Source organism: Podarcis melisellensis (assembly GCF_964234715.1).
Source record: "Podarcis melisellensis genome assembly, chromosome: 4".
NCBI classification, from domain to species: Eukaryota; Metazoa; Chordata; class Lepidosauria; order Squamata; family Lacertidae; genus Podarcis; species Podarcis melisellensis.
Window position 1 is genome coordinate 55,344,687 of NC_138531.1, and position 16,266 is coordinate 55,360,952.

Genomic DNA, 16,266 nt, shown 5'->3' on the forward strand with positions numbered 1-16,266 from the left:
ACGAGAATCGACAGACAAGCTGCGTGGCTTCTAAAAATAGTTTTTTTAAAAAATAACCAAGGAAGAACGAGGGAAGAAACGGCCTTATCGGCGTTCCCGCCCCACCCAGACAGCCATCAGACGGCCACCGGGGCTCCTGCGCCCCCTCCTTCGGCTTCCTTCCTCCCCCCGCCCCACATTCGCTCCCATTATTATCGCAGGCGCCTCGGGGGTGCGCGCGTGTGTGTTTGTGTGCGTGCGCGGAGGGCGGTTGTAGTTGCGCGGCGCTTCCGCTAGGGGTCTCTGCGGAGGGCCGGCCTTGCTGCCGCCGGCGCCGCTGCTTTGGGTGGGCTGGGATATCATCAGCTGACTCGCCTTTTCCTCGGCGGAGCTCGGCTGGTGCCGCTGCTGCAGCTCCCTTCCATTCCTCAGCAGCGCAGAGGCGGGGACGAGGAAGCCGAGCCGCCGGCTGGATTTCGCCGCTCTCCCTTCTCCAGCGGGAGCCTCCGCTCCTTCCCCCGCCAACCGCGATGCTGCCGCATTTAGCCGGGCTGCTGCTCGCGGCCTCGTGGCTCGCCGACGCTTTGGAGGTAAGGCGGGCGCCGGGGGTGGGGTGGGGGTGGGTGGGAGACACGGCATAATGAAGGGGCGCGGGGTTGCCCTCCCGGTTACTGCTGCCCTCCGGGATATGGGCTCCATGGGAGGGGGCGTCCCCGGCCCCCCGCCTGGACGGGGGTAATTCTCTCTCTCCCCGCCTGAACAATGGGCTCCGCCGAGAGGTGGGGCGGGGAGGTGGGACGCGCCGACTTGGAGCCTTCTTGGAGGGAGGGGGGTGCCCGGGTCGTGCGCCTCCTCGGTGCCGAATTTCGCGACCGACAGTCTCCGGGAAGCTGGGAGGAGGAGGAGGAGGGCGCCGCCGCCCCCTCCCTCCCTCGAGGTGCGCCGTCTTGGCGATCCGCCTGCCGAGTGTTTGGCTTTGGCAGAGCCGCGATCGCGTCGCCTGGCCGCTGCGTGGCTTTTGTTGCCTTCCTGGAGAGAGAGAGATCCGGGTTGTCCGGTGTGGCGGACCTGGGGGTGGGGAATCCAACCGGGAAGGATGGGGGGGGGGAGGAGAGAGAGAGACCCACCGTAGGGAAGATCGGGAGAGGAGACGGCAGGCATCCCGCTGCTTTCCCGCCTCTCCTGGTAGCCTAGCCTCGTTTTTCCTCCTCCTCTGCGCTCCAGTGCGGAAAACAAACGGCAGGCAGGCGGTTAAGGGCCATCCGTCTACCCAGCCGTCCATAGGGGAGAAGGGGGGGGGCGGTGTCAAGTTTTGGGATCAGGTGCCTCTGAGTAACTTGAGAGCGGACGGTGGCTCCTGCGGAATAGCCGCCCCGTTTGCACAAGGGAGCCCCCCCCTTCCTAAAAAAGAAAGCAGAAGACAGCCTCCCCGCCCCGTCTGTTCCCACACCTGGCACGACCTGCTTCTGGGAGCGAGCACCTTCCACTTTCCCCCCTTTCATTGATCCGATAGCTCCTTGCAGACTTTGTTTGGATGCGAGAGAGAGAGGGGTGTGTGTGTTTGTGTGTGTCCTGGGGGGTGACTTCTCTCTCCCCCCGCCCGCCGTCTTGCGGGAGGAAATCGCCTTGGCCGCGCGTGTTTTTCAGAGGCACCTCCACGCGTTACAAGGAGGGGGGTGGATTCCTCTTAGGATGGGCGTTTAGGGAGCCGATGGAAAGGAAATGGGTTGGCGGGGAAGATTAAGAGCAAGAAGATGGCGCCTCTGCAGTGCAGCAAGGCAGCGCTGTAATAATGCGAGCTGCAGCCTGGAGCAACCCTCTCACCGCTAGGTGTTGGAAACAACTCTCCCTTCCCATTCATCTCACTGTCCGTCAGGCAGCCACGGCTGGGTGCGACGTACTGGAGCCCGGGCACACGACTGGGCAGTGTAACGGGGGAGCTCTTCCCCTTCTTCCTTAAACTGGAGTCTGCCTTGTGCTTGGCTTGGCTGTCTGCTTTTCTTCTACTTGCGCTTTCAGAAAGAATCTGTTTGGTCCAGACATCATTCAGTGGTCGAGGCTGCGGTTTGGACCAGCCCTCGCCCCTCTTATTTTAAAGGTGGGGGAGATTAGGGGAGTGGCAGAAGACGCTCTAAATATGCCACACCTCTTTTGGAGACTGTTGGGGAAAGAATCTAGGATTTAATTTTTTTGCTCATTAAAAATAATGTTCAAATCTCTGCATATGACAGTCCTGAAAAGATAGGGAAAAGAAAAATACATTCACATAGAGTAAGGAGGAATACTGTTGCTTTTTTTCTTTTTTTGGCAAGCAGGGATGTTAGCCATTATCTCTTGATCTTCTTTGCTTGTTTTGCAAACCTTTCTTCTTCCAGGCTAGCTGCCTTTCCTTCCTTGCAATTCACAATGCAGTTCTGTCTGCTTCTGCTCAGAAGTGAGTCTCCTAGGGTTTGATTGGATTTACTCTCAGGGTGTAGTCTGTAATCCTATGCTACGCAAGCCAAGTCCAAGTGAAATTATTGAGACTTGCGGTGGAATCCTAAACGTGCCTACTCCTAAGTAAGTCCCACTGAGTTCAGTGAGGCAAGGATTGCATCCTTAGTTCTGAGTCATTGTAAGAGTATTGTCTGTTGGCTTAATTAAAAGCATTTCTAAACTGCTTAATTCTTAGAATTTCTCAGTGCCACACAGAAATGGAACATTAAAAACAATAAAATATACCCTAAAAACAGATACTGTGCAGCATAAAAAACCTTCTCTTAAAGCAGGAATTCAATACTAGCAGGGCCCACTCTAATAATAATAATAATAATAATAATAATAATAATAATAATAATAATAATAATTTATTATTTATACCCCGCCCATCTGGCTGGACCTCCCCAGCCACTCTGGGCAGCTTCCATAAAAACCAAAAATACAGGGTTATGGGTTAGGGAAAGCCTGTGCAAACTGATGGATGATACTTCACTTGTGTGGAGTGGGTGGAACATCTAGACAAAATGCAATCTGCAAAAGAGCAGCTAGGCATAAATCCACTGATCCCATTGGAGTCATAGCCTCATGTGTCACCTTTAAGATAGGAATGCCTTCGAGCATCTTCTGAATGCTGTTTTTTTAAGGCGGGATGAGTTGCCTGCCTTTTCCAGGAGGAGTGCAATCCACCCCCAGGGCAACTTGAGCAGTCACTGCAAGTCATTTGCCCAAACCTGCTTTCACAAACCTACAGTGAACCAGGCTTAGGTCAAGTCACTAAGCCACCAGAATAGCTCACAATTCAAATGTTTGTTTTACTCATAGAATTGTCGGGGTGTAAGGCACCCTGAGGATCATCTACTCCAACCCTCTCAAATAAATCGTATGATTTGCACAGTGCGTTTTATTTATTTAATTTACTGACTCCAAAGTAGGATCAATGCCACACAGCACAGTGCCACTTCCCCTGCCACAGCGCGAGCCACCTTTGTAAAAAGGACAAAATGGCAACTATACTTTCTATTTTTGCACCCATAGCCTACGTTCCAGGAGCCATGTGGTGAATAGCTTTTCTATCCTAGTTTCTAACACCGATTCTAATCCAGGTCCTGTTCTCCCAGGACCCCAGAACACAACAGCACTTTCTTCCACCTATGGTTTCAGCAACTGGAAGTCACACTGCCTCCGAACAGTGGGGCTAGTAGCCTTTGAACATCAGGGCTAGTAGCCTTTGAACATCAGGGCTAGTAGCCTTTGAAAGCCTTATCCTTCATGAATCTGCTCCTTTAATCCAAGTTGGTGGCTGGTTGTGAGAAACACACCCTGCCCAGCACAAAGGTGTGCCGGTGGGTTAGGTTACAGTGTCAGTCCCTGCTGGCCTCAGAAATGGAGAGATCTGTTTTTTCCTGCCAGGGCTGTCTTGGAGAACCCTATTTTTACCTGTTTACAAAAAAAGCAGCTGTTTACAAGCTTCCTTCATATGTGACGGAGCCCATCTCTGGCATGTAAGGTCTGGCCCCAAGTATAACACTCTGTTGTACCTTGGTTCAAACTGAACCCTCAGCAATAATTTTACCCCTTTTCCATGGGTGGGTAAGAATTAAGGCAAAGGACACATCAGTCTCTCTCATGGTGAACTTGGTGTCCTTGTACTGAGAGAAATGGAGCCAAAATAATGCCATTTTGAAACAAAATCAGGCTCAAGGAAGCTCAGAGGTTTGCAAAAGTACCAGAGAAAAAAGTGAATTGGCTGGTTTGACCCTTTGACAGCTTAGAGGATCCTGGAGGAAGGCATGGCTACCTGGATGTCATCCGGGACAGAAGTAGTCCTGTTGGAGGAGGGTTTGGGAGTCTGTGTCCCTCTGGATATTATTGGACAACTCCCATCAGGACAGCAGGTAGCACAGCTACTGGTCAGGGATGATGGGAGTTGTATTATTATTACTATTATTAGTATTACAATTTGTTGCCCACCCTTCACCCCAGGCTCCAAGAGTGGCTTACAGCAATTAAAACACAACATTGTACTACAACAACATCTGGAGAGCCACACCTTCCCCAGGGGGAGAATTTACATTGCAACGTATTGTTGCGCATCCCACTTGCTTTTCGTTTTATAAAATGAAACCATCCTGCTGTACTGAACTAATTTACATGGCCTTGTTCTGAAGAATGTCAGGTTCATTAGGATAGGATTGGTGTTGTGATGAACAATATTGTCTACAGTTGCAAAGCCGCCTCTGCTTTCAGTTATGGCCTTGGATAGATTTTCTTTTCACTCTCCCCCCCCCCCCCCCTGGCATCATTTGCTGCAAATTGTCAGATTTTAGTGTTAACCCATTTGGACATAATTACATTGTCTTTGTGAAGCTCATTTTATAAAACAAAATTATGTGCTGAAGATGTTAATTACAGCCTTAACTGAAGATTTATTATTTCTATTGAATGTTGAAATCATTCCAAGGCCAATGTTTACAAAGGAAGTTGTAACTCTTAGAATGTAAGCTTGTAGAAAATAAAGATCTTTATTTAATTTCCAAACCTGAGGCTTGAGTATGGGACTTTTGTATAGGTATTGCTGAGTGCTTTCTTTCAGCCAAAATAAAACGTATTGTCTGTGGAAGCTGCTCAGGTTTGAGTTTTGGTGAGACTCAGGATTAGGGATAAAGACCTTGGGGGCCTCCAGATTTTAATGGATTACAAATTCCCTACCTTGTTTGAAATTTGCCACTTGACATCTCCACCATCTGGTGGTGCGTGCCTGGATTTTGCCTGTTTTCACATCCTGTAAAATTCTATGCATTATATTTTATCTGCACAATCAGAATGAATTTCAGGAACCAAAAAGTTGTATTGAAAAAATAGGACTTTTGAGCTGTCTGGCTCCCAAATGGCAACTAGGCATTGCATTTTGGTGACTGTGACCCTGGTTTAAGGAGCCATTTAGCGCCTAGCTTATAAATCTGAGTTTCTAACACTGCTTCCCTAGCTCCCAGCCAGCATGGCAAGTGGTCAGGGATGATATGAGCTGTAGTCCCACAATGTATGGGGAGCTGCAGGTTACCTCCAGTGACTGAGAGTAGCTTACTCTTAAAATGCCTTTGGTGTTCATACAAGATATGTTATGCAGTGGTGTGCATTAGGTGATTATTTTTAAGATGCAGGATAGAATGATTTAAGTCACCAAGAGATAAAGGCCTTGGCCATTCTTTCTGCTACTCATGTGCCTGCACTTTATTTCCCAAATAAAATGTTTATCGGTTATATGGTATAAGTATTCAAACATGTCGACTAAGTCGAACTTTTGTACTAGCTAGCAGAGTGTTCTTTGTTACATATTTTAACAAACTGAATACATGGCCATATTTCTTACAGTTTTATGAAATGGTGCCTTGTACTTTGCTTATTGAATAGGAAAGTTACAGGTTGACACAACAAATAAACTTGGCTACAGACGTGAAGTGCATCAGTTTTATTTGATCGGCAACAATAGCTGTAGTATAGCAATATTTTGCCTGTTGGGTTTTTAATGTTTTTTGATGAGCCTGATGGTTTTAATATTGTAATATAAAACCAGACTCAATATCCAAATATGCAGTTAGTCATCAGTATTGTGACTGTATGCAACTGTTTGTGTCCAAATGATACACTTTCTTTTGTTTACTACAAAATTGGTGGTTTCTATTTTCAACTTTTAATTTTTCCTGCTTCTCGGATGTCAGAAACTAAAATACATGTTCTTTGGTAGTATAGGGTTGCAGAAGTCCAAAGTGTGCTATTTCTAGCACTGAGTATATTTGCTGGCACAATGCTAAATACAGTTTTTTGTGGTCTAAAACTAAAATCCCATGGCCAACAACCAGGAATTTGAACTCCTTTCTCTTACCCTTTTATATGTGACTTCCTACTCCAGTTCATTTTTATATATCCCAGGTCACAAAGGCTATAGTTACTGACCTGATCGTTCCAGCAAACTATGGTTAGTGCTAAGCAGGAAACAGGAGGAAGTTGCATGTGAGGGGAAGAGGGAACAGACAAACCTTTGCTTGTTTCCAATTTTGCAAACCATGGTTTGGACGGTTGCATAAATAGAACCCATAACATATCCATAATCCTCAGGACAGTTTGGTTGTATTCAACAGGACTGACTGATTTCAAGATGGATCAAAGACATTGCTGGTTTGTTTTTACTTCTTGTTCAGGACATGCAAAGTCACTCTTCCCTATCTTTCACTATCTGTTCCTAATTGTATAATTTGCACTCTGAATAATCTTGCTATCTATGTGTCTTGATTTTAAATTGACTCTGAGTGCCTGTGTATGTGGTCATGTTCCTCATAGTATTCCTCATGAAATACTTTGCGTATGTTTACTACTGCCTCAGGTTGCAGGACTATATAGTTAACATCTGAGGACATGTTGATACAGGTCTATGTTATGTGGTCATCAGTTGTGGTTTTCTTGATTCCTATTTGCCCTGACTGAAGCCTGGTGCCCATACCCTGATTCCACATGTTGATATCCCAGACCCCAGAGGTCAGGCGTAGGCTGAGAATCTGCTGTGTGTTTGGGAACTAGCTGTCTGTGCCAGTCAAGTCTGTGTGGTGACTTGTTAGCATTCAGAGATGGCAGTGTGATTCATTGGTTATGTTCAAAGGCTAGACAGGCGGTGCTCAGCTTATTTCTTTTCTTCAGAACAATACCTAGAAAAAAAGAGTTCTGTATAACATTGAAATCAACATCCTTGATTTTTAAGATAAATTGGCCTATTAAAGGCATTGTCCCACTAATTCCGAGTCTGTTTTTGCATAGTTACTAAAAAAAATAAATGGCAATCTCCTTTCATGGTCTGAAATATTTGAACTGCCAAAGTGATTGATTAAAACAAATTCAGACCCTGCTTGGTTCAAACCTGCAGGCATGACCTGCCTTAAGTGACCCATAAGGCTGTATTCCACCTGCTGTTTGGTGTCTTCCAATGCCCCTTCTAATTAAATACTGAGAATGTAGCATTGCCATTAATTTCCAAAGCTTCAAAAGAGGGACTCTTGGGAGCTGGGTTAATGTGTCGGACGACAGTTTTACATGCTCCCTGTTGGTGGTCTGATTGCAGACGAAGAGTGATAGAGCATGTGCTTTGCATGCAGAAGGTGTTAGGTTCAACCCCCCTGGGGAGTTGAGAATGAGCCTTGTCTAAATGAAACCTTCTCAGATGTTGCCCTCCCCACATGGTTAGAAGCCTTGTTATCCTTGACCATTGGCTGTGAGGCTGATGGGAAGCATGTATTCCTTGGAAAGAAAGGTGGGAGATTAATACAACGAATAAGCTCTTCTGCTTACCTTCTTAAGAAAGCTGGAGGGGCCAGCCAGATGGAGATGTCAGTTGCCAACCTGGCATCCAGAGATCTCCATGTAGTTGTAATTGGACCCGAACCAGTCGCAAAATGTGCCTGCCTTATCTTGAGCACTGCTGGGACTCAGGGTTCAAATCCCCACTTGGGCATCTAGGTGACCTTGGGCCAGTCACTGCCCCTCAACCTAACCTACTGCTCAGGGTTGTGGTAGGGATTGAATAAGGAGGGGAGAACCATAAATACCCTCTGGAGCTCCTGGGGCGGGGGGGGGATTGCTGGGATAGAAATGCAAATAAAAATAAATAACTTTAGAGGTCCCAGGGAAGAAGGGAATAATATGAGAAATCTGCCCTACCATCCTTGCCAACGCTGTAAGATTGTGTTGAAGCACTGTTGGGAATGGCAAAGTCTTTTGGTTCAGCCTTGCCAGTTGTGCACTGTAATGTTGATTTTGGGGAAGGAAAAGTGTTCTGGAGAAAGGCAAGTCCCTTTCCTGTTGGGAGAGTCTCATGCTTCCTGCTGGCAGTGAGCCGGGTGACGCATGGCACAGCCGATGCCAGGCCTGGGCTTGTCCAAGTAAATGCATTTGGCATGATGGGGGCCGCTCGTGAAACACCAGATCTGGGAAAGCTGAAACACCATGCACAGTCTTCAAAGTTGGAGCCATCTAATCATTCACTGGGTTTTATGGAGCTGTTAATATTCTGGGATAGCATGCAGTCCTTTTAAAAACAAGGCATTCTGCCATGCTGGTCATAAAGAAACTCCTGAGGAAGGTGTTTGTGTAGTAGAGATAGTGAGTTTTTATATTGGCTTCAGTGTGATGCAATACTTTTAAATTGTTAAAATATCTTGAATGGGTACTTCCTTTTATTGGCCCACTCCTGCTTAGTAGCAGTGCCCACTTACCAGTGATATGAAGATAACTCGGTAAAGCATGAGACTCTTAATCTCATGGTTGTGGGTTTGAGCCCTATGTTGGGCAAAATGTTCCTGCATTGCAGGACTAAATGACCTACATGGTCCCTTCCAGCTCTACAGTTCTGTGTGTCTATGATTTTATGATTTGCTGGTAGTTAGTTGGTTGGTTCTCTCGAATGTGGAGCAATTTGTGTATGCGTATTTTGAAAGGGCTTATGGATTGTTTGTTTCAAACCTCCATAGTCATAGCATGTGTGTTATGGATTCTTAAGTGTTTGGATAACTAAATGTTTTACATTTGTTAAATATATTATTTATCTGAAGCTTTTGATGGTCCTTTTCAGGTTTGCTGTTAGCTTTGCTTGATTTTCTTTTGCTTATTTTCTTCTCCTAGGCTTGGTTCACACATGGAACAGAATCAGGTGGTTGGGTGGGCATGCTAGGTCAATTAATGCCCCCTTTCAGTTGGAATTGGAACAGTCCATATTATCACCTTCAAATTCTACAAGGTTGGACAGATTCATTGATGATACAAAATGGAACGTTCAGTGTTTCAGTGTCCAAATACTGGTTGCTGACAGTGTTAAAAACTGGGAAATTGTTACTGCATGTTTAATTTGATGTTTACAATAAAAATATTGATACCATACTTCAGTTTTCAAAACACTATACTCTTTATTGTTAAACTCCTTAACATATAGTCTATCCTTAACATATACTTTGAAGCTTCAAAGTACATACATTTCAGTAATTCTTGAGTGTCAGCCCGGCACAAAAAATGGCACCCAGACCTGTTGAGGTGCTCGCAAATTGAGAATCTTTAGGTGCAAAATGCGCCTGGCCCCCTGCTAATTTCGAACCTTTGTTGCTGAGAGTCAAACACAAGGACATGGTTGTTGTCTTCACAATTTGTTTGTGCGCTTCCAAAAAACCACTGACTATTCACTTTTAGCAATAATGCAGCTGGACACTCTTGTAGAACTTTCACATTGAATTTTTGTATGCAAATGGCTCATGATAGCAATAACGGATTGCCAAGGATTTGCTTCTTTCTGTATTAATTACTTATTTACTTCATTCTGTTGCAATTGCTATAACTATAAATATAATTGGAGGAACAGCTTGTGTGGATTCCACCCAGAGCTATATTTATATTTTAGTTAAATGTGTGTTACTGGGTCTTTAAAAGAAAATAGAATAAAGCATTGGGCAGAGTAAATTACCCAAGAGTGCATATCTTAATTTGGGATTTGAATGCAAATCATTTCGACTCTTCAATTTACACTTTCTAGCATTCTAAAGAAACATAATTACTTGGAATAGATTTGTATGAACCACATAACTGGCAAAAGTTGAAGATTTCTCAGACAAGGATCAGAAAAATAGTTAAATATTCAGAATCAGAAAAGTTGCTTTGTCAGAGGCTTAGTGATTTTTACCTTGCAAAGGTTTGTTGGTTTTTTATATTGACATGGAATATTTCTAATGTATATAGTTGTTATACAATTCTCAAAGTATCAACAGCATTGCTGCAGTCATTCCCTTGATGTATGGATAGCTTGTGATAAAGAATTGTGTACTCCACATAACATAACCTAAGTTCCAACTGGTTGGGGTTTATAATAGATAGCAGTTCTGAACATCACCGCATATGGTAACAAAACATGTAATTTTTTAGCACACGTGTGCACACTAAGGAACAAAGAATTGTATTGACCGCTTTGCCATGTGAACATCTACTTTGAATTAAAAATTATTGGCAGGTTATGTATGTACATTCATGTGTTCTAGAACTGAACATCTTCCTGAAATGTTTATTCTGAAATTAAGAAACCAGAATGTTCATATAATCTTTACCAAAAGCAGATCTGGGTGTACTGGTAGATCTATGGGCAGCCTGTAGTAGATTTATGATGTACAATTGTATAGCAGCCCTGGCCTGTTTATTATACTCCTGAAATGAAGAAAGCTTGGAGTAACAAAACGTGTGGGGTGTTTTTTTTTAATAGCAGACATCCGTGGAAATTTCTGTGGGAAGACTGTATGCTCTGCTCAGTTCTGGTACTAAATAAATATTCCCCAGCTTGGAATTCTTTAATGGTGGTTGCACTGATCCCTGATTGATGGATCTTGGGGTTTGAATAAAAGTAGATCCCACAAGCAAGATGTCTTCCCACCTCTGGAACTATGTAGAAGGGATGAGGAACCTGTGGCCCGTCAGAGGTTGTGGGACTACAACTACCATCATCCCTGACCATTGGCCATGCAGGGTGGGGCTGATTGGAATTGGAGCCCAACGCATCTGGGGACTGCAGGTTCAGTGCCCACCCCCCACAGCATAGTCTTTATCAAGCTGGCCCTCAACTCAGCTGTTGATGTTACAACTGAGGTTGAGACCAGACAAGTTGCACTTTGGAAAGAATGCAGAGATGTACCATTGCCTTGAACTGCTGTGACTTTCTTCTAATAGAGAAGGGCCAACGAGGAAATGTCTCATACTGCAGTTAGAGTTGTTTTGTAAGAGAGTGTGTCATAAACAGCACTTCTTGTTTGTCTGATCTGAACGCGCTCCCAACATATCTAACCTTGTTTACTCTATAATCGCTAAACTGTCTTGTCACCTTACATGCTGAAGTTATCCTTAGGCTAGTTCTGTTTTCAGCCGATCTGTACTCAGATGCTATATGTAGTTTTGCAGCCTAAATTGTCTTGATAGTAAGGTTTCGTTAGAGTCTAAAGCCACCGCACCTTCTGTCAAATCCATTATTTCCGTATTAGTGGCTCCTGCCTCCTGTTCAAAGAAAAGAATTCCATCTCTAATTGAATATCTGTTCTTGATTATTCCGGTAGCCAACCTCTGGTAGCATGAACAGGAATGAGGGTTGTGGAGGGTGTGAGGTATAGACGCTTTTCTTTTGAAGTTCTCCGTAAAATGATCTCTGTGTTAAGTCTTATTGAATAGAGGAGGAGTTGAGCTGAGGATACACAGAGAGGGCTTTGTAAATGGTAGGCTGTTAGAGTAAAGCAGCTGGCTTGGTCAAGGAGGGCAAGCATTGCCACACACAGGCAAGAATAATTCAAATTATTAAATGTTAAGCTGTTGATACAGAAAGAGACCACGCAGATGTGAGGCTCTCAAATGACTTGTTTGGAGTTCTTCTGCCTCAATTCAATGAAGAAGCTTCCTGCCTAACCACGATGCAAGCACCATATGGCTCCTTCTGTGGAAAGCCTGGGCTGACAGATGTTTGGCATCTGGGGGCCAGGTGGACTTTGAACTCCACTGCTGAGCCTCTTGGATTTGCCAATCGGAAGGTCGGCAGTTCAAATCCCCGCAATGAGCTCCCGTTGCTGTGTCGCAGCTCTTGCCAACCTAGCAGTTCGAAAGCACGCCTGTGCAAGTAGATAAATAGGTACCGCTCCGGTGGGAAGGTAAACGCCGTTTCCATGCACTCTGGCTTCTATCATAGTGTTCCATTGTGCCAGAAGCAGTTTAGTCATGCTGGACACGACCCAGAAAGATTTCTATGGACAAACACCAGCTCCCTCGGCCTGAAAGTGAGATGAGCGCAACCCCATAGTCGCCTTTGACTAGACTTAGCCATCCAGGGGTCCTTTACTTTTCCTCCCCCCCCACATCTGGAGCCAACATTTTGTCCAAGCACAGCTTTCAAGGGGGAGCTGGGCAGAGACCCTTCAGTCTAGTAGTTGGGGGAACGTCATTGAGTCTCTGCAAGTGGGGAGGGGGCAGGTGTAGCTGAAATAACTGGATTTCCCCCACCCTGTATTTTAGGTTATTTAAGTCAGTGGGACAGAAAAGCAGAACTGTTGCCCTCATGGTTTGTTGTTTATTTTTGCTTCTTGCTTTGTTACTAGCGGTTTGCTTCTCCTTTCTGGAGCATGACAAGAGACTGAAACAGCCTTTCCGCAACCAGGTCCCTTCCACATGTTTTGGCCATCAACTTCTGTCAGCCCCAGTGAGCATAGCTAGGGACAGGCTGGGTTTAAAAGGCTCTTGTGAAAGAGGAGCACCAAGGCTGAGTGGCAATCGCTTTCATGCAAGTGGCCAAAAATGAGTGAGTTGTTTGCTATGGCAACCAAATTTGCTTCAGTGTATGCCTCTGCCTCCCCCGCCCCCAATGCTCTGGAGCCCCAGTATGACCAAGAAACCTAAGAGCAAACTGCTGTTTTGCCCCCTCTCTCATCTTTCTTTCTGTTTATAGTGGAGTGTCTAGAGGACGTTACCATCTTGAATAGTGTTAAGTGTCTGTGAGGGAATATTTCCAGATGCTTTGAGTTCCAGGCATCTTATCCCACGGCATAACTTGGCATTAGGAGACCGTCTCAGTTGACAAAGTGACTTCTGAATGGAGCAGCTGAATGCTGAGGGGGAAGTGGGGGTGTGAGGACGCAAGACTGTAGAATAGAACAGTATAGTGTTTTTTGTGGTTTTTTAATGGTTTTTTGAGGGATCTCTCTCCCTTTATCTGTTAAAGCGATTTGAGTTGCCTCTGGGGAATGTTTGGCCAGCCCTGGAATGCTGGTTCCTTTGAAATTTGGGCTTCAATCTCAGGGTAATGTTGTGTAACTTAATATTCCTTTATAATCGTATCGACATAAGAACATGGCAGAGAGCTGCTTACAGATTTTCGAAAACCTTTTAGTGCTATGATCGTTTTAAATGAACTCCTTTAATACTGTGAACATAATGCAGCCATTGATTCCTTTGCTGCTGCAATGCATTCCTCAATTTTGCCGGTGCTACTGTCCGTCAGGTGGAGGAGGGCTCAGAAACTGGCTAAAGGTCCAAAGCTATTAGAGCTGCTTCGACAGGGAATGTAGGGAGATTTGTCGTCTTCTTACCTGGGAGGCAGACAAAGAGAGCAAAGGACTCGGAGTAATAAAGCATTTGCCCCAGATGTGCATTGCTGGAAACTTGTTATTTGATGTTATTTGGAAGCATGTTTTTAATAAATGCCCTCCACTGGAAGCAGAACTGTGCTTTGCAGGGGGAAACAAATACATAACGTGACCATATGGCTGGTTTGCACAGCTTTGTTTTGTTACCTACCAGTGCCTCAAGGTGCCATTTTATTTGAAAGCTGCAGCGTTGAAAGAAAAGTCCCCTGCAGTTTATGCACCTGCTCAGCTCTTAGCAGTCAGGCATCTTCCTTTTTTTTTTTTTTTTTGGCATTTTCAGGTCAGATGCAGAGCTAGCAAAGACTGTGTTTCTCTTCTGCTCCCCCCATCTCCCCCCTCCCCAAGCTCTTAACTCACATATAAATTCACCTGGCGGTGAAATTACATTCCACTCCTTGTATGTACAATTGCTGCTTTCCCAAACTTAATAACTGCTCTTGAGTAGATTCCTCCTCCAGAAGAAAAAGGTTTCGGTGTTGTTACAGATGGTGCAGACCGGTAATTAGATGGTGTTATCCTGAAGAGGGAGAAAAATACAATTTGTAAGTCAGTGCTAATTATGTTTATAGGAAATACATGCATATATATATCCTATATATGCGCTGATTCTTTATGTTCTGGCATTTTAAATTTTGGCATCCAAGAATGCTCTCCGCTTCTTAAAATCAGAAATAAGCACTGTCTAATCTGAGAGCAATTTAGCTGTTCTCCAGCCCACCCCACCTCCCACCTCCTATCCTGGCTCCTGTAGTGATGTAGGTGGAGCAGGAGGTCCTGTGGTGAGATGTGTTTGCTTTATTTATATAAGAGTATTTATGCGAGGCAACATCAATGTTGTTTACAGAAATAAAACATCATTTAAAAATAGTACAAGACGATCACTAGAACGGCTTTTTTAAATGAAATAAAGTCTTTCCTTAGGGAGAGGTGCCTTGTCAGTCTGGCTTGTAATGTACAGTGCCATTGAAATGATTGCGACAGGTTAGCCCATGGCTAAGCTAAGTTTGAGTCCTGAGCAGAGCAATCGTGTGGGGCTGGCAAGAAGTGGTTCACTTCCACTGCTGTGTGCCAAGCTCTGTTGGCTTCCTCTGGCCAGAGTGGAAGGTGCAATGGCAGCCTGGAGATTGGGATCTACAACCCAGAGACGCCCCATTCTCTACCACTGGGAGGCAAACTGTCTACCTACATTAGCTTTCCATCCACCTGGTTACAGATCAGACCTTTGCTGCAGCCAAGTCCCATCCCCCTCATTGCACTTCTGATGCAGTCCAGCAGAAAGGCACCTATGCACCCCCCCTCCCCCAGTCATCAGCATGGCAGAGAGGGGCATTGTTTCACACTTAGCCCGAATCCAACACGTATGTAATTTTCTGCCCTGAGTGATAATTATTTAGGGCTTTGGTCCCAGTGCATATATCACATTTCAGTTGTTCATTATTGAATAGGGGATGTGTATTCACATAAACGAAGACATTTGTCAGGGAACTGACATCTAAAGCGCCGCAGGTGCAAAGGCTCCCTGAGGTTGAGAGAGCAGTAGCAGCGGAAGAGGGAACCAGTAGAGGGCGAGCAAGAACTCCAAGGGAAAGTGAGTCGGAGGGATGGCTCAGAGACGCTTCAAGCGAAACCAGTGGGGAGGTCTCAGGACCTCCTATAGGGACACCCACACCTCGACGGAAACTGTCACGCCGAGAGGCCAGACGACGTGTTTCCGTTAAGGAGCTTTTATGTTGGAAACGTTTCCGAAAGCAGCCACTTTCGGATTCTACTAGTGATTGACGCAGCCATGCTGGAGGGGCTCCGTCACAGGCAGAGGTTTGAAAACCTGATCAAACTCTGAGGGACTTGCATTTTACGCACAAGCAGCTCATCGTCCCATCACAGCAATCCGAAAGTCACCGAAAGCCAGCTTGTGCAGAGAGAAGCATCATGAGCAACCCAGCCGGAACCGGGGGTGCAGGAGCAGCTGGAGGGGGTCCAAGCCTGGAAGAAAGGTACAGAGCGTTGGAGATCCAGTTGGCGCTGCAAACGGCGAGGCTTGAGGAGAGGAGGGCTCAGGATGCAGAAAAGGGAAAGGAGAAAACCACCCCGCTCGCCAGAAAGGTACCAGGATTGGTGCAGAAATTCGGGGGGGATCCCAGGAACTATCATGCCTTTAGAACAGAGATGCAATACGCTCTAAACTTGCAGTTTGATGACTTCCCCGACGAGGAATCGCGAGTGGCGTATGTGATTGGCCATCTCGAATCCGGGGCGAAAGATTGGGTTAGACCCCTGATGGCAGCGAATAATGAGATCTTAAAGGACACGAGGAAGTTTTTTCGTGCCATGGACCTGATGTTTTCCAGCGATATTGAGCAGGGGGTGGTGCGAAGGCAGTTAATGGCTTGCCAGCAAGGAAGCAGATCTGTCCGTGAGTACTGGACTGAATTTACTATGCTGATTCATAAATTGGGGTGGGACCTATCGGCGGAGCCCATCCAAATGCTTTTCGAAGAGGGGCTTTCTTCAGCCGTCAAAGATGAGCTTTCCCGGGGGCCCAGGGCGGAGTCTATGGACCAATTAACCAAATCTGCGCTGGCCATAGGAGCGCGCCAGGAGGCGAGGGCTTTGGAAA

At 45.6% G+C, this 16,266-nt stretch overlaps 1 protein-coding gene across 4 annotated transcripts in view; it reads left to right on the forward strand.

Moving 5' to 3' along the window:
* The first annotated feature begins 327 nt into the window (after positions 1–327).
* The window catches only part of APP (amyloid beta precursor protein), a 145,782-nt gene continuing 129,843 nt past the window's right edge, over positions 328–16,266 (forward strand). For 2 of the 4 annotated variants that reach the window (XM_081908000.1, XM_081908002.1), the window contains exon 1: positions 328–569. In XM_081908000.1, coding sequence (XP_081764126.1) covers positions 510–569 — 60 coding nt within the window. In that variant the 5' untranslated portion in view covers positions 328–509. The remainder of the gene's footprint in view (positions 570–16,266) is intronic. The other 2 variants (XM_081907999.1, XM_081908001.1) reach the window with 1 other exon arrangement.